Consider the following 22,189-nt stretch of genomic DNA (forward strand, 5'->3'; position numbering starts at 1 on the left):
ATTATCTCTTGCCATTTTTTGCCAAATGATTTTCTTCTGCAATTTTTCTCTGCTTATCTCCCAGCCAGAAGCACAAGTTCTTTAAGGAAATTGTAAAATATTTAATAATCCTTGTTAGTAACTATGCTTACAAATAGCAAGTAGCAAAAGCAGCAGGTTAATCTGTAATTACATAATGTAAATGCTTAATGTTTGTTAACAAAAAACTGTACAGCGATTGAATACTTCATGTTAGTGAGTCTTTGCTGTGTTACCCTTTGTATTTCTTTTGCAATTTTTGCCCATTTTTTTTCTTCCCCAATACTATCCTTTAGCCTGGTCATCCTGCACCCCCAGCAACACTTCAGCTGCGATTTCCCTTTAAACACCTGAAATCTACATAAGCCAACATGGTGTAGGAGGGAGGCCACATGCACAAAACAATGAAGTAGATATTAAAATTAGTTTATTTTTCTACTTAACTTTTAATAAATGAGAAGAAACACAGTAGTCTGTCTCATAAAGAACATTTATAATACATAACAATCCATAAAGCCTCATGGTGAGGTAGGAACAGCTTTGGAAAACAACGCACGGTCATAAAACATACAAAAAGTTAGGTAAAATGTTGCAGCACTAAAGGACATTTTATATGCATCTGCATTGAATGAGATGATAATTGCATTTAACTGTGCCACATCTGGCCCAAAGGACAGGCTATGGTCGACACAAAACAACACAACATGGAAGTTTCATAAAGAATCACACAATACATTGATACACTTCATTGTGCTGTTTCAAGGCAGGACCATAACATGGCAATTTGTGTCTTTTTCTATATAGCCACATAGTAATTGTATGTTACATTCCCTTCAGCATCTTTTTGCCAAAGACACTGGACCACAAAATTTTTGGTTTAAAAGTTTAAACTGAATGACATACAAAAGGCTCTTGTGCCAGTGAAAATGACTGCTAAATATTCCAGAGCTTGTTGGTAAAACAAAATAGCATTGCCACATAATATCGGTAGAGCTACATCAAAATAGTGCTATTACAATTCCCGTTTCAGATGGCCAAACACTGTATTTGACAGTTTTCCATTTAAAAAACAACAAAACCCCTCCACCTTCCCAAGAGTTTTAATACTGTTTTATGCCTTAACTGAAACTCCATTAAAATAAATATTTCTATATTGTAGAATTATTCTCCATATTTGTATATGTGTGAACATCTTAAGACAGCAGGTAAATGACATATCATTCAAATGATATCTGCTTATAAACAACAAAAGAATCTTCAACTTAATACCAGTTAGCCTACTAAATACTTCACATTAGGTTCCATAGGCCCTTTCCCTCAAAATTTTCCAAAAATTCAAAATTAACTAAGCATGTTAACAGGATACAATCATGTTAACAGTCTCCTACCTACTGAGATTTTTCCAAGGTGCTCTTGATAGAAATTTTTCCTATTCAAATTACATACCTTAGTTTTTCAAACATTGTTTCCTAAAATGCTAAAATTCATACACCTAAATTTTTGCCCTTTTGGACTTTTTTAAGCTTCTAGTCCGGACTTCTACAATGCAGATGCCCTTCAAAAAAACCTTCCTAAACAATCGCGGAAGCTGAAAGGTGACAAAGGAGAAGGAAATCTCTCCTCACTAAGGCGGCATTTGGCTTGGAAAAATTGGAGTTGGTTTGATTTCAGGCACATGCAGCACCTCCTTTTCACTAAACTGAGACAACAACAAGTTTCTAAACACATATTCTACTAAATACACTGATCTTGCTCAAATATAAAAGAGCCAGCAGGAGAGATGCACCTCCTAAAATTGATGCATTTTTGCTATAAAACAGCGTATTTAAATATCGGGTTTAAGTCTCCTAAGAATTCAGGGTATTTTCCCTCATTTTCCTCCAGATAGGAATAAGCTATTTTGGAAAAGACACTTAAATCCCACAATATTTAAATATAAAAGCATTTTTTAAAAGATAATGCTAAAAATGGGTTAGAAAGTGCATTGTAAAGAAATAAATAATTCTCTGCTAAAACTCAAAAGGTGAGTCAGTGCCCACAGATTTTGCTATTATGACAAAGTCCTTTGAAAAAAGAATTCTATGGTACCACTTGGTTACGTGTAAGTGATTCAAAAATTATGAAAGTGAAACAACTGAAATCTAAAGGCTGTTACCTTCAAAGCACTTCTGGGAAAAAAAGAAGAAAAAAAAAAAGCCCTTGTCCCATGCTTATACACCATTAAAAAAAAATACAAACCCTCATTTAGCTGATGTCTTATACATTATACAACCTTTAAGAAAGACCCAATAAAGCATTTGTAAAGAAAACCCCACTGAATGTATTTTACCAGTTATCCTATTTTATGTGTCATTACCAAAATGTTCCTATAACGTAAACTGTTTTAAGATCTTAATAAAATGATTTGTAGCTTTTAAGTGTTGAATCAGGAATGTATGTGATACAGTACAGTTTGAAGCTTTCTTTTACCCAGTTGAGATTCCCGAATTTCATGTTTAAAAAAATTTTTTTGCAAAATTCAAAGTAACTTCCAGCTTAGGAATTGAATTACACAATTATCAGATAAGAGTATTAAAAGATCAAGATGTATTGCAAATTGGCAGGTTATGGTTTTGGCCCATTATAGCAAATGTGAACTTACAAACTGTGTTCCTAAAATTACCTCATTCTCATTGGAAAAATCAGCCATTCTTAAATAGGCCCATTGCCAGCAATAGGCTTACACTAGGAAAAAACACACCATCTATCACAAAAGACCCCTTTAAAAAGTTAACTGTCCAATGCCAACCAACGCTTTCATCTTAAGACCCATTAAACAATGAATTATTTCAAATCCCAAAAGATAGCCATCCCCAAAGTAGTCAGCTATAAAAGTTACCGAAGTAGTCAGGTATCTTATTTCTAGAAAAATAGAGCTATACATGATAACTGATATTAATATTCATCCTTATGAGGACAAAAATCTAGTTTCTTCACAAAGCATAACCCCTCTCTGTCAAGAAAAATATAACTTAAATATCCTTAAATACTATTTGCATATGGATTCGAAACCCATAGCAACAACGAAAATGCCAAGAACAATTTCCTGTGTAGATACTGTGGCATCTTACAAAATAAGCCACTATTGCAAGATCTGAGCAATGTCAAGAGAGGATGACCTACAGAATCTTAATTATCAATTTTGCCTTAACTTTTTGAAGAATTTATTAACCAAACTGCATTAACCATTAGATTTCCTTTTTCTCCTACGTCAGTGGCTCCAGGCAAAGCACGGGAACTGCTAGTTGTCCTTGAAAAAAGCTCCATTTGAATCCATTCATGATCTGTCACCATGACATGACTCTTGTAAGTTTTGTTTAAATATCTACAATTTGAAAGATTACACGAATAAGCTTGCATTTAACATGTAACTATCAGGTTAGCTTTAATGTCCTTAAAAATATCTACTGTATATATTTTGGAAGTAAACTTTCAGCTCAATGCTCCCAATGCCAATCTTTCAAAGAAAGTAATGCTGGTGAACATGTCCACATTTTAGACTAACTTTGGTAAAAGAAAACATGAGTTAAAATCCTCCTGGTAATTTAAAAATGCGGTCTGAATATTAACTTACAACAATGTAAATATTTAATTTGGTAAACCTCCTTCCCTGCTCTTACTCTCCATATGCCCTATTATATATATAAACCATGGTTCAACTTGTTAATTATCTCAACTGTTTATTAGAATAATACTCTCAGCAATATAGAATCCAGGATGGTAACTGATCTTTAGGATTACAAATACCCCACGTGAAGAAAAAAGGGGAATTTTTCCTAATAATATCCACGAGTCATTCTTAAAAACATGCTGCCATTATGCTCTGTAATGATTTCAGAGGGCAAGTAAGTATTACCTAAAACATCAAAGGAAACCAACTTGTCGATTTTTCAAGGTTAGCGATTATAATTCTAAAAAACAAAGTGTAACACTGGGGGAAAAGAAAAGCAGAGAAATTCCAGTAACAATTTTAATTTATTTATCCCCCTAATTAATCTTTTACCATGGAAAAACTGGAAATCAAATGTCATTATGTTATATAAGGTTTATACTTACTTTAAACAAAAATGTAACATAGTGTTAAAACTGGCTTTCCAAAATAGTTACAGCATGGCTGTACTCTGCACTAATAATCACAAAGTTGTAATACAGAACTCTGTTAAGCAGTCCCATTATGTTCTTACAAAAATAGAATTAAACTGTGTGACCAGACAAGGACTTCAATTACACTACTTGGCAAACTTAGAATTTCAATGGAGTCTTTTTCCTCTTGCAGTTTAAAGCAAAAGTCAAATATCACATCTTTCTCAAGACTCATAATGATGATTCAGGTTGTTTGTTTGGCATTTTTTTAATCTCTATCACAACAGCTGGGACGCTTTCAACTTTAGTCCTCTTGGGCTTCTTCTCTAGATTGTCACTAAGTTCTAGACAAGAAATGCTAACTGCTGGGGCCTTTTCTGCTTCCTTTCCAGAAGGGGCTTGTGGCCGTGTCCCACAACATTGCTTCAAAGCACACTGAGTTCTGCAGGCAAGTTCACATGGGACTACACTTGATTTAGAGCCTACACTAGCAAATTCAGGCTGAATGGTGGTAGCGTGAATTCCGTGATTATGAAAAACGTCTTTAATGATTTTGGCCACCTGCATGTATGATGTCGGGTCTTCACATTTTATGTGGGCAGTGGCAATGATTCTGCTTCCAGCAAGTTGCCAAACATGTAATTCGTGAACTTCCTCAACTCCTTCAACATCTCGAAGTTCTTTTATCAAATTTCTTATATCAATTTGTTTGGGAACAGTTTGCAGAAGAATCAGAGCAGACTCCTTAAGTAATGGGTAAGTTGTGTAAAGAAGTATACAAACCATTGCAATGCAAAGAGTTGGATCTAAATATAGCACCCAGCAAGGACCAGCCTCATGAACTGCTGTGTGAGTACTATTAAGCACGTCTACAAATGCTTTGCAGGGGTCAGGGGCACATGGATTCACACAAAACTCCCCTTCAGGACAACTCTTCCAAGAAAAGTAAAAGACCAAGGCATTTACTACTACAATCACTGAACCCAAAGCATCTCCAAAGACATGCAGAAAAACTCCACGCATGTTAAGCTGTGCAGCCTTATCATCATCTTCCAGTTCCACCTGGTCAGGTTCTCTGATAAGATTCCCATTCACTTGTACTTCCATCGCATCATTTCCGGACTTTTCTGGATCTACAAAGAAAGAAAAAAATGCTGTAACAGATACATCTAAAGTGTTATACAAACACCTTCATCTAATTCCATTTTAGTGAAAGAGATGAAAATTTCCATGGAACATAATTTAAAAATGTGCCCAGGGCAGTTTAGTATAAAATGATATGCTGGTGACAAGCCAGGGCATAGCAGCTAGGGTTAAATAAGTCATTAGGAAGATACTAATTCCCTAACTGAACCACCCTCTTACCTCCCCACCTCCAAAAAAAGTTCATCTTTTCTGTGGGGGTGGGGGGTCCTGAGAACATTCCCCTATGCTTTTTGGCATATACAAAAGCACAAGAACACATAAAATTGAATGTTATCCCCCATAAACTAAATGCCAATTATGGAGAAGTCTACCACAAATGCCTGATTTGACAGAGCTCTAGTCACTCTTTGTCATGAAGGTGTGTTGTGGCTAACTCAAACTTTTGTCATGAATATAAACCAGAGTCTCCTGGTGGAGAGGGTTTAGAAACGGACAAATCAGCAATATAAACCCATCAACGATGATAAACTTCAGGAAAATGTGAAATAATGCTCTATCTACCCTACAGGCTCTTAAACCAAATGCACCCATCTCTTACAAGGAATTGCTATATACACGAGAAGAGCTTAATTTTCTTTGGAATAACACCTTGCAGAGTGGAAGTGAGGGATATTCAATTGTTTATTAAATATACGAGTTCAGTTTCATTAACATGATATCCTGCATCTTCAAAAAAGAACAAGCTGTCTACATAGTATCATACCACTAAGCAAATAAATGTAAATGAACAAAATTAGAAGGAAATACACCAAACTGTTAATGTCATTAGAGCCTGGGTAGTGGGCTTTGGTTGATTCCTTTTCCCAGCTCTTGTCTTCCAACATTTTCCAAATTGCCTTCAAGAGCAATTATATTTAGAATGAAAGCAACCAGTAAAAAAGATGAGTAAGTTACCATCACTTTTATTTTGGTATGATTTGGGAAAGTCCTAAGTGAAACGTTAAACATGACCAAACTGGCCCTAAATGAAGGATTTGCAGGATTAAGCTCAAACTTCAGATAATTAACTGAAATATACATTGCCGTTCTGGCAAGAAACCTTTAAGCAGTGTTTTGAGCTCAGGAAAGCCCATGGCTACCTAGCTCTGCATGTAATACTGAGAAACTTGTTTGACGGGCACAAGAACCGCTTGGGCAGGGCAATGTTTCAAATGGCCAACCACTAAGGAGAAACTGGGGATCCTCTCCGTTTCCCAAGGGGTGGGGGCGAGAAATTTATTTAGGAAGCACTTTTGATTCCGTGAAAACCAAAATCGGTCTCTCGAAAGGACTGCTGGTCAGGGCGTCCAAGTGCAGCCGTGCATCGCAGCGGGCTGACTGACGGTCCCCTCCCGACCCTTTCCCCACGGTCCAAACCACACAGTCCCCACCGCCACCCCCAGCCGCGCGCCCCGGCCGAAAGAGGTCCTGTCTCCTCGTGTGCCCTGCGGGTGCGGGACCAGGAGGGCTAGAGTCGGCGGCGGCAGCGCGGTGCCGGCCGGCGCGGGCACCAGGGGGCGTGCGGGCCATCCCGCCCAGGGCCAGGCTAGGGTCCGGGCACCCCCTGACCCAGCCACCTGCGGTGGCCACTCTCTCCTCACCTGGCCGGTCCAGTTTCAGCCCGTTGGAGTTGCTGCTATTGGACACCAGGGTGTTGGTCTCCTCCTGGTCGGGCCTCTGGTCGCCCGAGGTCACGTTGCCGTCGCTGTCCCCGGTGCGGTTACTCTTGCTGCGGACCCCCTTGGAGTGGCCGTGGCCGTGACCCCCGTGCGAGTGGCCGTGGCCGGAGTTGTTGCCGAAGCCACTGTGATGGTGGAAGAGGCAGAGCCCCATCACGTTAACCAGCAGCCCGGCCACGCCGACCCCGAGGACCACCAGCGGCTGCTGCATCTCGTGCGGCTCGATGAAGCGCTCGATGGCCTCCAGCAGGATGGCGAAGCAGAGGCCGGTCAGGAAGATGGCGTTCACCAGAGCCCCCATCACTTCGGCCCGGATCCAGCCGAACGTGTTCTTCTGGGTGGCGTGGGTCCGCCGGGCGAAGCGCTCCGCCACCAGCGCCACCACCAGCGCCAGCACGTCCGACAGCATGTGAAAGGAGTCGGAGAGCATCGCCAGCGACGAGGTCACCCGGCTCACCACCACCTCCAGCACCATGAACATGAAGGTCAGCATCAGCATGCACAACAGCCGGCCCCGGTTCCGACCCCAGCACCCCATGGCTGCGGTTCACGGGCCCGCCGAGCGCGGCCGGGCGGCTACACTGGCGGTGGCGGCGACTCGCTGGCGGCCGGCGACCCGGCGGCGGAGGCGGGAGGACGGCGCGGGGCTCTCGCCGCCCAACCGGGCCGCTCGGGAAACCGCTGAGTGGCCTCCGCGACCGGACGGGGACGAGCCCGGGGTCAAGCCCCGGAGCCCCCGCGCCTGAGGGCGTCCCCGGCGGGCCGGCGGCGCGTAGCTCCTCAGGCGTCCGTGCTCGGAGCCGGCGCGGAGGCCCGGCTCAACCCCAGCAGTCCCCACACCCCCAGCGGGGCAGCAGAGGCCGAGGCGGCGGCTGCGGCGGCGGGGAGCCGGGGCTCCCGGAGCCCGGGGACGAAGAGCCGGAGCAGGAGCAGGAGCAGGCGAGCGGCGGGGGCGGGCGACGGGCAGCTCCGCGCTACGAAGGCTCCGAGCATCTGCAGGGCTCTCCACGCAGTCTTCCCCTCGCTGGTCTCCTCCGCTATGGCTCGAACCGGGAAGCCGACGCCTGAAGAGCTAAAAAGGCGGCGGCTCCGGCAGCTGCACTCGGCCCGGTCTCCGGCGCCTTCTTCACCCCCCCGCCTTTGCAGACGGTTTACAAAAAAACTTTGCTTTGCACTCGGAACCCCCGTTTTCACACGGACCCGAGCGTGACAAGGCCTCGGTGCCCCGCCCACCAGGCCCGGCTCGCTTTCCCATTGGCCAGAACCCCCTCACGACAGCCTCCGCACCCCGCCCACCCGCGCTCGCTATTGGATGGAGGCTCGGCGGGGCGGGAGGGGGCGTTGTCGAGGCGCCAACAGATGGGGGCGGGGCCTTTCCCTCCAGGAGCCGGGCGTGGGCCGGGGGCCGCGGCCGGGTGCAGCGGCGGGCGTCGTGGGGGAGGGTAGGGGGCGCGGGCCGCGTGCAGCAGGAGGGGGAGGGGCAGGCGGGGTCCCCCGGCGTGGCGGGGCCGCTGCTCAGGCCCTGCGGATCCTCGCGGCGGCCCGCACACCAACGGGGGCCAGGCAGCAAACAGACTTTGATCCTCCGAGCTGAATCCACGTGGTGAAGGGAGGCTCGGGAGACAAGTTGACCAAAGTAAAGCCATTTTGGTATTTAGGCTGACCCTTAACCTAAAAGTCAGCAGGTCATAAAAAGAGTCACAAGATCCCACTCATGAAAGACCACAAGACCCGACTCCCTCTGGCAGTAAGAGTCATAGAGGCTGGACATTCTTAAAATTGCTCCCTGTGGGTAATTCCACAACCCTAAGACAACAGAAAAACACCGCTCAGTGTAAGTGATAAGTCCAGCAGTAAGCCCATTCCTATACGTCAGACATTTAAAAAAACAAACAAAACTTACAAAACCGTTAGAGGCAAAGGGGGTCTTCTTCCTCACCTGGGAGGAAAGGCCGCTCTTTTGTCTATGATGTAGCCCCTTTCTTCTAGATACACCTCTGTCCCTTTCCCTAAACGGCTTGCTCTTGAATGATTTCTCCGCGAAGCCAAAGCTCCCCGCCCCCACGCCGGACCGCCCTGCCCTGGCGAGGGGCCTGAGACCCTCCCTCTGGCAGCTGCCACTGGCCGGCCTCGGCATCAATAGAAGAGACCAGAGACCCAGACCGCTGTGTGGTCAATGGCAGCCGGCGGGGGGCGGGGGGTGGGGTGGTGGCGAGAAGGGGAGCCGGTGGGTATGGGGCTCCCAGGTGCATCCTTCTGTTGAAAAGGGGACAACAACCTGGGCCTGCATGGAACCTGAACTGAACCTCTGAAAATGTTTCAGTAAAGCAGACCAACCCTCTCACCACCATCCCTAGGAGACTTTGTGTAACATCAGATATTTCTGTCACTGATTATCTAAAGACAATTTAGGGTACAGACGTCAAGCAGGAGCAAACCGGGTTCTGGTCCTTGCTTTGTCACTAGCCAGCTGTGTGACTTTGGGAGAGTCAACTAATCTCTCTAGACCTGTTTCTTCATCCGTCACGTAAAGGATTGGGCAAGAGGAACTCCTAAGATTCTTTCTGAGTCTAAAATTCTAAGGCTCTATGATTTAACAAACATTTTATTTATAGACTACAAGGAGCTGAACCCTGTGTTGGTTGCTATGGGGAAGGGGAGGGGCAGTTAAGAATACAGAAGAATGAGCTTCTGTCCAGGTGGAGGTAAAATATAAACACACAAAATGTTTAAGTTACGATGAAATACTCAATTAATTGTGCCGACACTAGTTTAGAGTGCATACATATTCACTGTGCTCTGAGCGGGGATTAGTCCATCTGGAAGTGAAGATTTCCAGTTCCTAAAGTGGAGGGGAGGCTGGAATCAGAGAAAGCAAAGGAGGACCCCTAAAGGCCTCACCACAGCCCCAGAACAGGAGGAAGAAACCCCACTGTTCTGGATTGCTAGAGCAGAGCAGTGCTAGCCAGTGCCTCAGGATCTATATATAAGGCTAGTTTGGAGCCATGTTGTTTTGCATTTTAAAAAAATATTTCTATTTCTGTTTTTTTTTCTTTTTTTTCCCCATTTGTATGTGGTGTGTTTCTCATTTCTCCAACCAAACTGCAAAGCAGGATCCTTGTCTTCTATTTCTGTTCTGCAATCATAGAAAAGAAAGGAGAAAAGTTTCCCAGACAGTAGCAAAGGAGGAATTGACAGGATTTGATGATGAATTGGGAGAGTGAAAACGAAGGAAAAGAATTTAACAAAGATGTTTCAAATGTTACCCTGATACGGAAAATATTGCTTTAAACATGTGAGGAAGTTGGGGGAGAGGGTGGGAGCAGCTGATTTTAAGGGGAAAATAATCCATTTTTAATGTGCTAAATTTGAAATAAAATCTGGATGGTGACAATGCTGAGTGGGGAGATGGGTCTTGGGAGTTGATAATCTCCCCTCCTTTGGTATGGATAATTGACATTTAACTGATCATATTGTGGAAGCACAGCTTCATACTTCCTTCCAACCAGCCCCTCCTATCTAGAACTTGGGGAGCCGCTTATGGGTCACGATATCTGATGGAAATAGCTGAGAGGCAGTTGGAAGACCATTTTGCTGCCTATTGGGAGCTGCTGTGTCCCTTGATTTAAACAATGGATTTCTCCAAATGTGAGAATTTAATGACCAAAGAGGAACCAATAAGATGATGTAGAAGGAAATCAACAGGACAGCAATCCCTTCAATAATGAAGCAAACCGAACTAGAAGATGTTAAGACCCATATAAAACAGGCTCAGGGGCACCTGGGTTGCTATGTCAGTCAAAGGTCCCATGCTGGATTTCAGCTCAGGTCATGATCTCAGGGTCATGATCTCAGGGTCAGGAGATCAAGCCCTGCTCTAGCCCCCGGGGAGCCTACTTAGGATTCTCTCTCTCCCTCTGCCCCTTCCCCTCACCTCTTGCCCTGGTAGGCACTTATGCGCTCTCTTTCTCTAAAAAACCCAACCAACTAACCAACAGGCTCTTGGTTCAACCCAGTGGTCACTTATGAGAACCTATTTTGTACAGACTTTTCTTTCTCTTGTGTAAGCCATTTCACAATGTAAAAGGGGAGGGGGGAAGGGAGGGAGCTACATTTTCCAGGTCGGGCCTCTGGTTATAAAAAGTTAGAATCCTGCACTCCACAAAGAGTAATACCAGCAAAACCTTTCAGTTGAATAAACTTTCCTTTCCCCCCGAGTATTGTGTAGTTAAAATCCTTTGGTAGCTTGACTCACATTTGTCCTTTGCCCTTTGTCAGCTGGTAGGCCTTTCCCGGAGTTAACACAGCCAGGAGTGGGTTAATGCAGAAGGAGTCCACACCATTACTCACCAACAACCCTGGGGGCTGTGGTCCTTGGTTGAGTAAAATGGCTTGGCTTTTTCTTCCGAAATCTTGAGAACTCTCCGGATACTTTGCTTAGTATCCATACTGACTAATCTCAGCATACTTTAAAGATGAGGGAATAATGCTCCTTATGGAAAAAGACTGCCAATTTGAGTGAAAAAATCAAATGTGTAACACAAACTGTGATCTCAAAGTCCTCTAAAGAGCCCTCCCTGCTCTCAATGCCAAGTTCTTCCAACCAGGAGCTACGCAGGGAATGAAGCTAACCTCAAGATGGTCCAGCCCAAACGCGGGTCCCTAAGGACCCTCGCAAAAGACTACTTACACGCAGACACACCTCCGAATCTCGGTTATCAAAACTAATGGCTACACCACGGGAAGAAGAAGAGAACCACTTGAAAACCAGATTGCGTTTGACTTTGGTTGGCAATAAATCACTTCTAATGTTCAATCTTCAAGCAAAAATGATGGAGGGAGGGATCTGTTCAGTTTTTTGTGTTTTGTGTGTGTGTGTGTGTGGGTTTTGTTTTGTTTTTTTTGGAACGTACTTGAATAATTATTACAAATATACAGTAAAATTTCTAGCAACAACATGAGGCCAAGGTTGGAATTTCTAGCTGCTCCCTGAGGGAACAGGCAGTAGAGTAAAGAATAAACAAGTAACAATGCAGTAATAAAGCCCAGAAACATCACAAAAGAGCTCAGCAGTGTAAGGGAAACCATATGAAAGAAAGGGTCAGAGCAGGAAACCCTATGAGGAAGCGAAGGGGAAGCAGGAACAGTGTAGAGTAGAATGTATAGTGAGAGGCCCAGGACAATCGCAGAGCTTTTTGTACTTGGTTAAGCTAAGGAATGGCAGGTGAGAGTGAATAGCAAAGGAAAGCTCATTTTTCCTGGAGACTGAAAACTGGATCAAAGTACTCCAGTCACACCTGGAAATTAAATCTGGAAGTAAAGGCAGTGACACCTATATAGGAAGGCTCATTAGAGACATTTGTGAATTTCTTGCATCCAGAATCACATTAGACCAGCAACTCCTGAAGGCTCAGGTGGTCAGTTTGAAGGTTTTGATGGAATGCCCATTCTTTCTTTAGCCCTTCTACTCTAGGGGCTGGAGATTGTAATTAAAGTACAAAGAACAGAAGTTTAAATTCTTTTTTAATTTAAAAGCATGTTTCTATGACTCTCTCCCTCACTTGCCCATAAAGATGATGCTGACCCCAGAACATCTTCAAAATATTACACCCCTAATGAGTTTTAGAAAAGCCAGGGAACTGGTCCTTTAAGTTATTCTGTGACTTCAGGGGCACCTGGGTAGCTCGGTCGGTTAAGGGTCTGACTTGGTTTCGGCCAAGGTCATGATCTCAGGGTCCTGATTGAGCCCTGAGTCAGGCATGGAGTCTGCTTGACAGTCTCTGCCTCTCCCTCTGCCACTTCCCTTGTTCACTCTCTTTCTCTCTCTCAAATGAATAAATAAAACCTTTTTAAAAAATAAAAGGTTACTCTGTGACTTTGGAGAAGTTATTAAACCTCCCTGGGCCTTACTTTCTACATCTTTCCAGTGAGCGGGTCAAAGAGATGGCCTCTCACTGGAGTAAGGCAGGAGGTACTACTGCCTGCCTGATGCTCTCAGCGGGGCCCTTTCAGGCTACCTGTCCTTGGGTTTCCCATGGACCCGGCTGCATTTTCAACCTACAGACTCAGAAAATGGTTTTTATCATTTCACCTGCGTGGAATGGATTCCCATGAGTTCAGCTTGGGATAATTTGCTGGCTGGACCCCCGGTCTGTTCACTTTCTCTGTCTAGAGACATTGCACCCAGCCTGCCCCCCTGTTAGTGGACAGGGCCATTCTGAAGCAAGCTGCCCAGGGAGGAGGGAACTAGACCAGCAGGTGGGTCTTCTGCAGAGGGAGCATTTCTGCTCTGTGTCATAGGCTCTAAAAGTCTCCTGCCCATCTCTGCACACACTCCACCCTTCCTGCCCCTGAGTTATATTCTCCTTTGCTGCTGCCAGAGTCACCTTTTCAAAACCCAGTCTGGTCACTGCAAAATTCACACCCTCCACCACCACCACCACAGTGCAATCCTTCAGGGGCCTCCCAGTGTTCTGGGAAGAACCCAACTCAAGTGCATGGGATTGGATATGGTCGGGCCCTGGCTGCCCTCCCAAGACTCAAGCCATCACCTAACAGGACTGGCCTCTCTGGCCACCATGCACCCTCCTGCAAAAAGGCCTGTGCACACACTGTCCCCTCTGCCTGGGACACTCTTTGATCCCCTTTCCCCCACTTTAGTTCTTGTTTATCCTTTGGCTCTCAGCTCAAGGGCCAATCGACTCAAGGAGGTCTTTTATAACACCTCTGACCAGGTCAGATCTCTCTAGTGGGAGTGCTCTTGGATCCTGGGACTGATCTTTTGTGGCACAGAACAATGATGCAATTAAAATTTAGCCATGTCAGTATTGGTTAGATTGTGAGCTCCCCGTGGTCAAGGGCAGTGTGGGCTTTTGCTCACGATTGTATCCTAGCCAGCCTGGCTCAATAGTTGTTGAATGAATGAATGTTAATAAATCGCCTTCCTCAAGCTTAGTAATTTATGCATTCAGTCAAGAGGACCTGAACACTGAACACCCATGCTTCTCCATCTGCCCTTGAACACGAGAAAGTACCTTTTCCTTCTGGACAGTGCTAGAAACACCATGACATTTTCTTACTCATTAGCTCACCTTCTTCTTTACTTCAAGCAGGCTTTTGTTGTGATATTATCTCACACGAGAGGTAACTAATTGGGTGAAACTGGGACTCAGCCTTGAAATCTGCCCTATGAAAGCAGTCTAGGTTCTCACAGGTTTCAAAGTAGTTCCATGCTCCTTACTTAAGGTACATGACGACTCTGTGAGGTTTGTGGAGTAGATCCTGCAGATTATGGGCTGAGATTCCAAGATAGGAAGAAACGTGCTCAAGGTCGCATGGCTTGTGAGGTCCTCATGGCACCAAGAACATCTTTATTTTTAACTTCATACCCAAAGTCAGGGAGAACATACCCAGTTTGAGGCTCAAAACCTAACATGCTCTGACTAGACTGTGGCATTCATCTTAGTTCTAAAAGTTTCTCGTTCTAGGATTTTCTTATTAATTTGTAATTACTATAAGGACCAAGGGGAGGTGGCCTACTTGTGAGTGACATCTTCTTCACAGGTCACTCCGAAGTCTGATGCCCTAGGGGTGTGTTCCAAAATTGGGTCCTGTTCACACACCATTCTGTAGAATGAGTTAGTTAATCCCTCTGCTTCTATCTACTTCTGTCTTTCCATTTCTGTCACAACTGAGATGTCTTCCAAAGGACTAACGATGAAAAACGGACCCTCACCTGGGTTGTCTTGGCAAAATGCAGGTTCTGATTCAAGATTCAGTGAGAGCTGTGGTGGAGACTGAGATGCGGCGTCTCTGACAAGCCCCCAGGATTCTGATGTTGGTGGCCCCCAGACCACACTTTGGAAGACAAATGCATTAGAAAAAAACATTTTTTTTTAAACCCTGGAAGAATATTACATGGAGTTAAGATAGTCTCCTCCAACTGAAAATGTAGATGAGAGGTGAGACTAGAGATGGTTTCCTCCACCTGTCTGCTGATTCGGGAGGAAGAGAGCCAAGATCTAGCTTCATGGTAGCTGCTTCAAGGACTACGCCCATGAGTCCTTGTAACTGACTTTATTTATGCTTTAATTTGGCTTCAAGGCTTCTTCCATCATAAGGTCAGAGTTGACCATCTCTTAACCTCAAGAGAGACATCCTTCGGTCCCCAAAGTGCTGTTGTCTTAAAAGTGACCATGATCAAAATTACAGGGTTTGCATTTCTAGGCACTGCTCCGGGACCTTCCAATTTGAGAGCAATCCTTTAATGGGAAAACCAGTGTCTGCTAAACTGGGGCAAATGGAGATTGTCTTCCCTCTCAGTTGTCTCCTGGAATGGCACCGAGGAAGATGGCAGAGCTAAGTCTAATGGAAAAGGGAGTCTGGCTCCACACATTGGGATGGAAAGAAGGATGAGCTGTTAAGTAATCGTCTCTGTTTCTGCGGTCAAGCTCTGCATTCTGGGCCTACATGTCTCTCAGAGCAATTATGCGAGTACTCCTAATAGGCCTCCGTCTCCTGTCCTCCTCCAATCTACTTAACCCAGTGCCTTCTGATCAATATTCCCATTCATCAATGCTCACATGCTCACAATGCTCTTGCTCAAAGCCCTCAGTGACTACCCATTACTCACCGAATAGGGTCTTTGATCTAGGTACTTAAGGCATCCTGCACATGAACTTAATTTGTTTATCCAAACTTACCTCTCACTTCTCCTCAACACAAGCCCACCGCTCAAGCTAGATTATCTTAAGTAATGCTTCCAAGGTAGCTAATGGCTCCGTGCTCCTATTTCCTCAACGTGGACCAAAATAATAACTTGTCTTACTGGATTATTGGGAATTAGGTGAGTTAATACATATAAGATGCTTAGGACAATGCCCAGCACATGGAAAAGGCCTGTGACGGGTTGGACAGTGGCCCAAAGAAGATATGCCCGTGTCCTAAATCCTGGCAACTGTGAATGTTATCTTATTTGGAAAGGGGTCCTTTGAAAATGTAATTAAGGATCTTGAGATGAAAAGATGGTCCTGGATTATCTAGGCAGGTCCTGAATCCAATGACAAGTGTACTAATAGGAGACACATTGGGTGACTAGACAGAGTAGGTCATGTGAGGATAGAGACAGACTGTCAAGGAATGCCCACAGATGCAGCAAGAGGCAAGACAAGAAATCTCCCCTAGAGCACAGTTTTGCCCACACCTTGATTTCAGACTTCTGCCTCCTTAACTGTGAGAGAATAAATTTCTGTTGTGTTAAGCCACGATGTTTATGGCAATTTTTTTACGGCAGGCACAGGAAACACCTATGGGGCCCATTGTATCTTAGCCATTGTTATCATCAATTAATCCCCAAATGTGCCTTTCCTTTTTCCCCTCAGCATCACTTTTTATCTCACTGTTCTCTTTAAGTGTTTAGCACAGTACTTTGTTTGCAATTAGAAAACAGAATAAATATCTATCTAAAAAATCTAAGAAAAGGAAGGAAGGAAGGAAAGTTAGTTGGAAGGAAGAGAGAAAGGGAGGAAAGGCGGCCCTACACCTGCCACTTACTTGGTGCTCCACGCCCACAGTAGCTTTTCCTGATTGTCTTAGTCCATAAACTCTAGCATACAGTGACAAGAACAATCATTTGATACTCGTCACATGCTGTCCGGTGGTGTACCTTTGTGTGACTCTCTCTTCCCCAAACTTCTTGAGAACAGGGATTATTTCTTTTATCATTCTGTATCCTCAGGGCCTGTAAGTAACTCAAATCTGTGACAATAATAATCCCATTGTCAAAAGCTGTCCACTAATTTGTTACTCGTTCTAGTTTCCCTGAGCCCGCGCATTTATCATATCCTTGTCAATGCTAGCGGTTTGCTTCTTCTGTCAACTATCTTTCCCAACCAGCGCAGAACCTTTTAGTCCCCACATATTTCAAGGAGCAGCAAATGGAAAATGAGCTTGAACAGGCTGATTCCCCCACTGGGTAGTTTGTGTTGAAGTCAGGGGCTGTAGGTCCATGCCTATAAAGCCTTTCCTTACACATACAGAGATGGTGGTTTTCCTGATGTTTCTCTGGGTGGAATCATTTCGTATTTCTTCACTTGTGAGTCTGTTTTCTGTGTGACCCACATAATTCCTTGTTTTGGTTAGTGAACCCCTAAACTGTGGGGAATGAGCTCGGCCTTAAGCTTCTCGCATCTGATGACAATCATTCTCGTGACTCAATGTAGTTCATTCCTTTTTTTTTCCCCTCCACACAGTTTAAGAACTCAGACTGACCACCACTTGCTAATCTAATATCAGACTGACTTTAAGAAGGAAAAAAAGAAGGCCTTCTTATTTGGACATATTTTCAAGCTTAGGAAAAGTTTCAAGGGACTCCCATTTGCCTTTTACCTAGATTCACTTCTTGTTAACATTTTATCCCACTTGCTTTAGCATTTGTCCTCTCTCTTTTCTCTCTCGAACCATGTGATGGTAAGTTACATACATCAGGATCCTTCACCCCTAAATATTATGCGCACTGCCTAAAAATAGGAGCAGTTTTAACCTAACCACAGTATATTTGCCAACTTCACAAATTTCCATGGTACTGTCCATATTCCAATGCTGTCAGTTGATCAAATAATGTCTCTCTTTTTTTTTAAAGATTTTATTTATTTATTTGACAGACGGAGATCACAAGGAGGCAGAGAAGCAGGCAGAGAGAGAGAGGAGGAAGCAGGCTCCCCACTGAGCAGAGAGCCCGATGTGGGACTCGATCCCAGGACCCTGGGATCATGACCTGAGCTGAAGGCAGAGGCTTTAACCCACTGAGCCACCCAGGGGCCCCAGTGTCTCACTTTTTTAAAAAAGATTAATTTATTTATTTGAGAGAGAGAGAGAGAAGAGACTACACGTACCACACGTAAGGGAGAAGGGCAAAAGGAGAGGGAGAGAGAGTCCTAAGCAGCCTGAGAGCTAAGCGTGGAGGCTGAGGCAGGGCTTGATCTCATGACCTGAGCTGAAACCGAGAGTCAGCCGCTTAACCGACTATGCTACCCCGGCACCCCAGTGTCTTTTACAACATTGTCCACACCCACCGCCCAGCTTATACACAGCATTAAGTCTAGGGTCAGGCTTACATTTGGTTGTCTTGTCCAGCTTCACTTCCTTTAATCTAGAATATTCTCACAGACTTTTCTCGTTTCCTGTGATGTTTACATTTTTTAAGAATACAGTTTACCTTGTCTTTTTTTAAAGATTTTATTTATTTATTTGACAGAGAGAAATTACAAGTACACTGAGAGGCAGGCAGAGAGAGAGAGAGAGAAGGAAGCAGGCTCCCTGCTGAGCAGAGAGCCCGATGTGGGACTCGATCCCAGGACCCTGAGATCATGACCCGAGCCGAAGGCAGCGGCTTAACCCACTGAGCCACCCAGGCGCCCCTACCTTGTCTTTTTTTAAAAAAAACATTTTCATATTGCATTCATCTGATGTTCTGCTTGTACGTTCTTGGCTGGAATGTTGCAAAATTAACATTTTGTCCTCCTAAGAGTGTCACAGCTGGAGGCACATGATATCCATCCACCCTTCACTGGAAATGTAAATTTTTCTCATGCATCAAGGTGTTGTTCAATCTTCTCTACTGTACAATTAATTTTTTTCCTCCCTTGAGCTAATAAGCAGTCTTTGGGGAGATGCTTTAAGACCATGCAAATGTCTTGCTCATTAACCTTTCTCCTTTAGATTTACCAGATATTGATGGTTCCTGCCTAATCCCATCTTTACCCTGATTATTGCCAAAGAATGATTTTCTAGTTGCACGAATCCCTCCACCTTGACCAGTCGATGCTCAGTATTCTACTTAACCGTCATCTCTCAATCATCTCTCTATTTGTCATCAGGAAGGCAACTCGTGAATCTTATGTTTTAGTGGTTTATAATTTATCATTGTACTTAATTTTGGTGCTGAATCTGTCCCAGACTTAATCAGTGGGAACCCTCTTCAAGCTGACTCCTGTGTCAGATAGCTATTTAATTAAGGCTTCTGGATTTTGATCAGAAGATAAAACACAAGACTTTAATAGTTATTTTCTGCTCCTCAGCAGAATAAGAGACTATATAGTACAGGGGTAAAGGGTTTGGAATTGAGATAGATGGGTCCAGTCTGACTTTTCCATTTACTGGCGATGTTTCTTGGGTAGATTACTCCCTCTCTCTGTGCCTCAGTATCCTCACTGTAGGGTAATAATATTAGAACTTACTTCACAGGGTTGTTGTGAGAACTGAGTAAGCTAATGTATGTAAGCTGCTTAGTGGTGTACCTAACACACGATGTACGTGGGCTAGTGCCCTTATTTAAAGTCCCCGTCTGACAACTCACGTGGGGTCAGGTTGTCTCCGATACCACTGCTGCTTCCTACTGCTAATGGATACCATCCAAGAGCCACTGCAAACTCCTGTCTGTCTAACCTTTTAAAATACATCTCAATTAACCAAATTGTTGACCATTGTGGGTCTCCAGGAATCTAGAGAAAATGCAGCCCCACTTTCCTTTTGTTGACAATGAGCAGTGTGAGACGCTGAGCGGTGTGTCAGCTGGTTGTGGGTCACCTGGAAGAGGGGAAGAGCCAGGAGGGCTGCCCAGTCTTCAAGTAAGTGCTCTGGATGCCATTCTCTATCTCTACCGAGATCAAGCACCGCATTCGTTCGGTTTCTTTTCCCAGTCAAGGGGTATTATTCAGAGCATCAGTGGGAAAGCATCTCATTTTCAGCATGACTCATCCTTGTTCCAAGATTACCATGCTCCACTTTCATTCTTTGCCTCCCACTCAGTTTCATATCCAGCCGGAGCCCTGAGAGTCGGTGCCCTCTCTGCCCCCCACCCCGCCTTGCTCCCCCTCTCCCCAACCCCCCATGTGTCACCTCCCTGCCCAGCCTGTCGCGCCACCCTCAGATTCCTCTGGCCACTTTTGTTGGACTCTGGTTTAAGAAAGGCATGTCTTCCTGAAATACCACCCTGATCTATGTTGAAAATAGAATAAAGAAATATACTCAAATTGCAGCAGACGTACAGGGACAAGTGCTTGCCCATATGCCTCTGACATTCCATTAAGGCCCAAGCATTATAGCAAAAAGCACGTATTTCTCAACATATATATTTGATTTCAACCTCCTCCAAAAGATATTAGGGGTTCTTCTGACGTGTCGGGATGTTGTTGAACAAAATAGAAGTGGGAATACACGTGCCATTGGCTGACGCTTGGGGGATCTTTTTATTGTGCCAAGATTTTCAGTTTTGTGCTGTTTTTTTGAAACATGCTCTGACCTGTATAATTTGATCCTTGCTTACATCAAGATGCTAGTAAAATACTGAATTATTTCCAGATGGAATGATATGACGTTTGGGATTTGCTTCAGAATAATCCAAGATGTGGGAAAGGTGGATGAGGGGAAGGGTGAAACAAGAGTGGCCAGAGTGGGTCAAGTCTGAGGCGGAGTGATGAGTACATAGGGCTGCTGCAGCTTGTATGTGATTGAAGCGATCTATAATGAAAAGTTTTAAAACGAGGGGGCACCTGGGTGGCTCAGTCAAGACTCTTGGGACTCAGGGTTGTGAGATCAAGCCCCAAGTTGGGATCTGGGTGGGGCAAGGACCCTGCTTAAGATTCTCTCTGTCCCTCTCTCCCTGTCCCTCCCCACCTCCCACTCTAAAAAAAGAAAATGTCTTAAAATTAGTTTAAATTCTCATAATTTGCTTTTCCACCCCCCATCCTGTTTGTTTCTTTTTTACTCTGCTTTTCTCAAATCTGACTTTTTTTTTTTTTTTTTTTTTAAGATTTTATTTGTTTGTTTGAGAGAGTGAGAAAGAGAGATCAGGAGCTGGGGGGAAGCGGTAGAGGGAGAAGCAGACTCACCGCTGAGCTGGGAGCCCAATGCAGGACTCGATTCCAGAACCCCGGGAACATGACTGAGCCAAAGACAGATGCTTAACCAACTGAGCCACCCAGGCGTCCACAAATCTGGCATTTCTTGAAAGCCCGCTCAGGCTGTGTACTCTTTAATAAAAGCTTTCTGGCTACTCTACCTACTAAAGCACTAATACCACTTAGCACCTAAATGTGGGTTGCCTTGTGTAAGTCTGAGTTAGTCTTGTGGCCTGACTAACCTGGATACTTGTTAAGGGCAGACACTAAGCCTTATATTTTGGGGTAAACCCCACACTGCCTAGCCTAAAGCTGGGCTTATTCAGTGCTTCTTAACTGATGGACATGCTTGTTGGTAGACTGGAAGAGATTGGTGAAGCAGGTTCTGAAAGGTGCCGATATAAAGAACAAGCTGTGTGTTTGCCCTGTTTTTTTCTTCAAAGCTCTTCTACATAGTTTGAACTATCTCATTTTACCCTTTAGGAAGAACTGTTTTAAGAGAAATTCTTCTCCCAAGTGAAGCATTCCACATTAGGCAATCATTCAAGAACGATCAGGGCAAACGCTAACGGATAGTTCACCCCCAAAAGACACTTAATAAAATAAAACCCAATACATGGAATTAATCTTGGAGCTCTGCGTCTCCTCCCACTGCACTAATTGAAGGAGGCAGTAGGGTGGGAAAATATCAAGAAGAAAATGTCAGTTGTTAGCTTTCAAAATTTTGCCTGGGGAACCACATAAGAACTATCGGCTTGTCCCTGCTGGTTTAATGCAGGGCGAGAGCCAAATTCAAAGGGAGTCCCACTGAGCTGCCGTTTGCTTGTTAGTTTCCTCTTACACACCGGTCTTTCCAAATGCTTAGAACTAGTGCTTTATCAGACCAGGGGAAGAGCCACCGCAAAGCTGGAAAGAGTCCAAGGAAAGTTTCTCCACCTTTCTTCTCCCATTGGGAAGCCCAGGGAAATCATCCCTGTGGGGAAGCCTTCTCCCACCTGTTCGTCCTCCTGGGAAGGAGACTCGCCAGCATTTCCCTGGATGAGATTTTCCCTCGGTAATAGCCCCCAGAAGCAGGAACTTTTGTCCCCATCCACCCAACCACAGAGACCCCCCAGCCCCCTAGCAGTTGCCTGTGATCTTGGACACAAATACACAATCTTGTCTCCCCCATGATTTGTTTCTCAGCCTTCTCTTCTTGAGGGAAGATAATCCCTGGAGAGGATGGGTGAGAGAAGTACAATCGTCTGGCATTCAAGCAGAGCATAAAAGAGCCCAAAATACAGAACA

At 44.5% G+C, this 22,189-nt stretch overlaps 1 protein-coding gene across 1 annotated transcript; it reads right to left on the bottom strand.

Moving 5' to 3' along the window:
- Window positions 1–428: 428 nt before the first annotated feature.
- Window positions 429–8,195, bottom strand: SLC30A1 (solute carrier family 30 member 1). Its single transcript, XM_032318406.1, has 2 exons — window positions 6,927–8,195; window positions 429–5,273 (listed from the first exon to the last, which is right to left on the bottom strand). Exons 1-2 carry the CDS (start codon window positions 7,540–7,542, stop codon window positions 4,372–4,374), a joined length of 1,518 nt encoding a protein of 505 aa, XP_032174297.1. The 5' UTR covers window positions 7,543–8,195; the 3' UTR covers window positions 429–4,371.
- Window positions 8,196–22,189: the final 13,994 nt, after the last annotated feature.

Source organism: Mustela erminea, chromosome 17, assembly GCF_009829155.1.
Source record: "Mustela erminea isolate mMusErm1 chromosome 17, mMusErm1.Pri, whole genome shotgun sequence".
Classification (NCBI taxonomy): domain Eukaryota; kingdom Metazoa; phylum Chordata; class Mammalia; order Carnivora; family Mustelidae; genus Mustela; species Mustela erminea.

Bases quoted from the DNA above. Each gene is read 5' to 3' on its own strand.
- SLC30A1 (XM_032318406.1), bottom strand. From the start codon at position 7,542: ATGGGGTGCTGGGGTCGGAACCGGGGCCGGCTGTTGTGCATGCTGATG. The intron at 5,274-6,926 runs GTGAGGAGAGAG...CTTTCTTTGTAG, and splicing joins GCTGAAACTGGACCGGCCAG to ATCCAGAAAAGTCCGGAAAT.